General features: G+C 48.4%; 1 protein-coding gene across 1 annotated transcript; it reads left to right on the top strand.

The window, feature by feature from the left end:
* Positions 4,409-5,724, top strand: LOC8058199. The gene has a single exon (XM_002458158.2). The coding sequence runs from the start codon at positions 4,622-4,624 to the stop codon at positions 5,549-5,551; it is 930 nt and encodes a 309-aa protein (XP_002458203.1). The 5' UTR covers positions 4,409-4,621; the 3' UTR covers positions 5,552-5,724.

Genomic DNA, 6,000 nt, shown 5'->3' with positions numbered 1-6,000 from the left:
CGGAGAATCTTAAAAATTTTTGGGAACTAAACAAGGCCTAAACAAAGCCTTGGATGGAATTGGAGTGGAGGAGTGAAGTGACCGCACGGCGACAAGGATTGGAGTGCCCTGATTTGGTGGCCTCGAGCACCGTCCTTGGTCCTAAACATCAGCGCCGAAGCAACGCCCTTGGTGGTGGCCCCTGGGACTGGGACTGGGACCCGTGGCTCGGCAGCACGCCTGACACCTGCACATCTGCACTGCATTTGCATCGATCCCTACGTGACCGTACTCCACCGCAGCGATTATCGGCGGGCCACCGCGGCGCTCGCTTCCACGTTACCTCAAGAAGTGGCCTGTGTTGTGACCATCCATGATTTCCCGTCGTCGTCTCGTTTGACTCGCACTCGTGTCGTCCGCCCTTTAAAAATAACCTCGCGCGCGCGAGATAAGGTTAGTTTTCATGTATATTTTTATGATACAATTAATAAGATTATAAATTAGGTATCTGAACTACATAATTTATATGGAGATGAAACTTTTCTCTCATATGATGAAACTCTTTAATTTAATAACTCTGTCAAGTTAGCAATTTTGCTTATATGACACTCTATTTAATGTGTATATCACTCTCATGAAACATGCATTGAGACTAGCCTAAAAGCGGCAGACACTTGTAGCTCCAGTCGAGATTTTTCTCTTGCAATAAATTACCAAATACTCTCTTCGTCCACAAAAGAATCAATTTCTAGAGTTGTCCAAAATCAAATTTTTTAAACTTTAACTAAATTTCTAAAAAAAATGCTAAGATTTATAGAATCAATATTATAATCATTAATTCTTTCGTGGACGGAGGAAGTAGTATTGAGCTAATAATATTTTTATCTTATTACAATAAATTAGTACAATAATATTTTTAACTATGACTTTTGAGATAAGCAAATAGACTGGCGCGCGAGCGCTACCTGTCGTCTCACGTCTCCATTCCTCTCCTTTTGAAGCATCGGCCTTGTTTATATCAAAAAAGTTATTGAACTTTTACGCTATAATATTTTTGTTTTTATTTAATAAATATTGTTTAATTATGGAACAACTAGGTTTAAAACATTCCAAGCGAAAAAGAATCTTGAAAAAAAAAATTAGTTAAGGCCATCGTCGTCCCATCGCGTGGAACCCTGATTGACGTTTGAAACCTGCTGGTCTAGTGATCACTCTATCTCTATGCTTATGATGTGGGTGCTCTTTATGGAAAGCCAAGGGTTGCGCTTGCGCCCCGGACCCCGCCTTCTTACGTTGCTGTCACATTCACATCACGTTCGGTTCACTGCAGGGAGGCGGGAGGCCGAGCCCGAGCCCGAGGCGATCGCCGGTACGGTGGCCGCCGGTCGGGGAAGCCATTAACATAACATGGGGCCTAGAGTCTGCTTCAGGCACGGATTATTAATGGCAGCAGTAGCACCCAGCAGGTTTGAATAATTGATGAAATTAACGTGAAATGAAAACCAATTGCTCCCCCGTGCAACGCAACGCAACGCAACGCAGTGCAGGAGGACACACGGCGGGTCTCGTGACGGACCGATTCGAATCACGCGCTGATCTCCACGCGACCAAGATCCACAAACGTGCAGCCTGCCTGCCTCGCTGACACCGGCCAGGCCGGTGCGAGCGAGCCCCAGAGGCAGAGGCAGGACCATGGCAGCAGCAGCAGCAGCACCTGAGAATCCGTGCGCCTTGCATAAAACCGGCCGGCCGTTCTCGTCGTCGTCCCCCCTGGCCGTGGCCGACTGGCCGGACTGGCCTCTCTTAAGGCTTTCCACGCACACAGCACGGCCGCGGAGTAGTTTGCATGCCACGCTCCACGTGATCTCTGCTGAGACACCGCACGCTCCCACAGCCTCTGTCTCACACCCACCAGGCCACCACAGGGATCGGAGGAGTCGGAGGAGAGGACGTACAGCGCGCGTTCAAGTCTCTCTCTGGACGGCGTCCGCCCGGCTTCTAGTAGCTCTACGGACGGACGGAGTGAGAAGCGGTCAGTGTGCAGGCGTGCTGTGCTGCTCCTGCTCTGCCGAGTGCCGACGGGCTGCTGCGGATGCTGATGCCCCAATGCAAGGGCTTTAAAGTTTTCGGAACGGTACCACTTTCGTTTTTATTTGACAAATATTATCTGAATATGGAGTAACTAGGTTTAAAAGATTCATCTCGTGATAAACTGTGTAATTAGTTTTTATTTTTGTCTATATTTAATACTCCATACATGTGCTGCAAGATTCGATGCGACGGAGAATCTTAAAAAAATTTTGGTTTTTGGGGTGAAGCCCAAGTGTGTGTGCGCGCCTGGCCTGTCAGCTGCTGCTGCTGCTGCGTGCATGTGGTCGCGAGGGAGCTTGATCCGTTTGCTTTCTTGGCCTTCTCACCTGTGGAAACAAACATTTTCACATGATGATCCATCCATACAAACTAAACTTGTGGATAGAGGCCTCAGGCTACCACCGCTAATGTCCTGTTTTTTTTTTAAAAGAAAAATATCTATACTCTATACTAATTATAAATAGCAGATACTCCACCGTTTTGAAGAAAGTTTGAATCAAACATTAGGAATAATATCTTTTAAATTGTCGAGTTTAGAAATATGAAAACTATATGAATAGATTATTTTTAAAAATATTTTCAAACAAAATATACATATATATCACTTTTTGATAAATACTTTTATAAAAAACAAGAAGTCAAAGTTATATTTTAGAGGCCGTATTTTTGTTCAAAACAACTTTATTTTTGAGTTATTGTGCCAGGTTCTGAGTTTTGACTGATCGAGCTAAATATATGATAGGTACTGGAATGTTAAGAGCACTAAGGCTTAGATGTACATTATAGCTTTACTCTAGTATTAACAGCACAAAGTCTCTGTTAAGTCAGGTGTAAACACAATGATGCGGCAAAAGTGCGAAAAGCTTGCCTATTGATTTGGTAAGTATAGGCTGCAAAGGGACGACGAGCAAATGAATGGACCGAAAGCGGTGGAAAAATAATGTCTAATATATATTCGGAGACCACTTATAAAACTACCCAAAGGTTGTGTACTGTCCCTAGCCCATCACATGGACACTTCATTGAGAAATGAGAACACACTCCCAGTCTCATGGATAGTCTCATAGGATGGGAGCACGACCGAGGTCGTTTTCAGTTGATCCACAGGGATCTCCAAAGTAAACATAATACATTCTAAAAAGCTGCATTGGTGTTGGTTTCCGTCGACAGTTCATCCGTATAGGTTTCTACTAAGGCCTTGTTTACTTCCAAAATTTTTTACAAAATAGAAATAGTACCATTTTCGTTTGTATTTGATAAATATTATTCAATTATGGACTAAGTAGGCTCAAAAGATTCGTCTCGCCAATTCCGACCAAACCGTGCAATTAGTTTTTATTTCTATCTATATTTAATACTCTATGCATACGTCTAAAGATTTGATGTGACGAAGAATCTAAAAAATTTTGCAAAATTTTTTGGGAACTAAACAAGGCCTAACATCACCGTCTCTGTCAAACTTGTTGTAATATCTTACTACTTGTGACATATCTAACCTCTATGGTTAAACTAATTATTGTATCTTTTATTGTCCCTCCGTTTTGTACCCTAAGGCTATAGCACATGGACACCGGTGTACTCTACCATGTACTTTCTCTTTCTAATTTTAACATATTTTGATTTTTTAAGATACATAGCTTTTGTCTTAGATACATAGTAAAAATCACATATATATATATATAAGCTAAAATATCTTATAATTTAGGACCGAGGGAGTACTGGTAGATGAAATTCCACCCCAAACACATTTGCTTGAGCCACAAAATCCATCGGTCATGCTGCATGACACCACCAACATGACTCATGCGTTACTAAGCAATGTCGTCCAGAACACCATAAATACTCTTGATTGCTCTTCGATGGTATCCTCTTTTTCGTTTTTGCGACTACTCTAGAGATACATCATTGCTTTATCCTACTATCACGCTGATCTAGCTGATGTGACGAGGGGTTTTGGCATTCTTTTAGCCAGCATTCAATCCTTGTGCGGTTCCGCTTGGAAGCAAAAGATTACTACTCATCTATCGCTACGCCGCAACGTTATCTATGAAGAACCAACGTCTCCGATCGTTGGCGTGTAATAAATTCTTTCCTCGGCATATATCTATACCGCGCTCACTTTTCTGCCATAATTCATCATCCAAACGAACAAGACGGCATGTTTTATCAGCGTTCTCCGTGGATCGTAGCTCGTAATACGTTACGGCACCGCTTCAAAAGAGCGGTGCGCGCGACATTGCTCCCTAACACTCTACTGCTAGTAAACAAAATAAATTGTATTTAATAACTGAAAAATGATGAGGTGCCTTGAATTTTTTTCCTTGAAGGGCACCCTCCTTATATCATCAAATCCACAGCCCAAACCGTCCACAGGAGAAGTGAACCGGCGCTACCCCACCAGGCTACCATAGCCACCACCTCACACAACAACACTCCCCTAAACCCACTGCCCGGCTCACGCAGACGAGCACTGCAGTCTGCAGGCGTCGTCGATCTCTTCCCCCCCAAACCCCCACCACCAAAAGTGCCGCTGCGACTGCGACTGCGATCGATGGCTGCCGCTGCCGCTGCCGCCGACGCCAGGGCCGCGCTGTCCCGCCCCCGCGTGGTGGCGAGGGTACTCGTGCACGCGGCGCAGGTCGTTGGCTTGGCCGTGCTCCTCCGCGCCTTGGCCGAGTCCCCCTGGGCTGCCGCCGCGGGCCCGTCCATCCTGCGCGTCGCCGCTTTCTTCCTCTCCCCACCGCGCCTCTGCTTCCTCGCCGTCCACGTCATCGTGATCGTCCTCGCCAGGTTCATCCCCCGCGACGCTGCCTCGCTCACGCCGTCGTCGTTCGCGGACCCTTCCGGCTCGCCGACGACGAGCTCGAACGGCGACGCCCCTCCTCAACAACACCCTATCCTCGCGCTCCTGGAGGACCCGAAGCAGACGCAGCAGCTGCCGCCGATCACCGAGTCGGAGCCCGGCTCCGGAGAGGAGGCATCGCCGCCGCCGGAGGACGTGTTCGTGGACAAGGAGGCTGTGCACGTGACGACGGTGCGTATCGCCCAGCCCCCGCTGCGGACCATGTCGGAGAACACCGGCGGTGGCGCAGCGGACAAGGAGGCGGTGCAGGCGAAGACGGTGCGCGCCAAGCCCCCGCGGCGGACCATGTCGGACAAGACCCGCGACGGCGGCGCAGCAGCAGGCCGTACGAGCACGGCGGCGGCGGCGGCGTCGCCGGAGCTGCGTCGAGCCAAGTCGGAGAACGGCAGGCGGCGGCAACGGCGTTCGGCAGCAGCGGCAGCGGCGCCGGTGGAGCTGGTGACGGACGACGCCGAGGCGTTCCGGCAGGCGGTGGAGGCGTTCATCGCCAAGCAGCAGACGTGGTTCCACCGCGAGGAGTCGCTGATCCTCGCCCGTGCATCCGCCGCCGCCGCCGCTGACACCGGCGTGGAAGATCGCCGGCGCTGCTGCTGCGGTGGCCGTGAAGTGAGCGCGTGATCGAGCAACGCCGCCCGCCGCCACCAGTGTTCGCCGCTCGTAGCTGCAAATAAGAGCGATGAGTGTGAAAGGATCGAGAGAGGGAGAAGAGAACAGTAGGGGCCAGGCCAACAACAGCCAACTGTGCTTTGTTAATGAACAAGTTTTGCCTTTTGGATGGCCGCCTTCTCGTCTTTCGTTCTTCACCGTGTGTCCGTATCTGAAGTTTCCGAAGGCGTTTTTTTCTTTTCTTTTCGACTTTTGGCTCCTCTCAACGCTGGAGCCGGCTCCCAATGCTTTTGTAATAAGCATTTTCTTCAGCGTATATAAATTTATAATTAGGATCATGTAGCGATAATTGACACCGTACAGTACATGACCCAGACGCGAAACAATACGTGGATTGTGGATATGATCGCCTAATTCAGCTGCTGGAGCGGCGACGACAGGGTGTAGCTAGAACAGATTCG

This window comes from Sorghum bicolor, chromosome 3 (genome assembly GCF_000003195.3).
Source record: "Sorghum bicolor cultivar BTx623 chromosome 3, Sorghum_bicolor_NCBIv3, whole genome shotgun sequence".
Lineage (NCBI taxonomy): Eukaryota > Viridiplantae > Streptophyta > Magnoliopsida > Poales > Poaceae > Sorghum > Sorghum bicolor.
The sequence above is the reverse complement of the archived record's forward strand: the minus strand, read 5'-3'. Positions and strand labels throughout refer to the sequence as shown.

What these genes read in the sequence shown, in the direction of transcription:
- LOC8058199 (XM_002458158.2), top strand. Translation starts at nt 4,622, where the DNA reads ATGGCTGCCGCTGCCGCTGCCGCCGACGCCAGGGCCGCGCTGTCCCGC.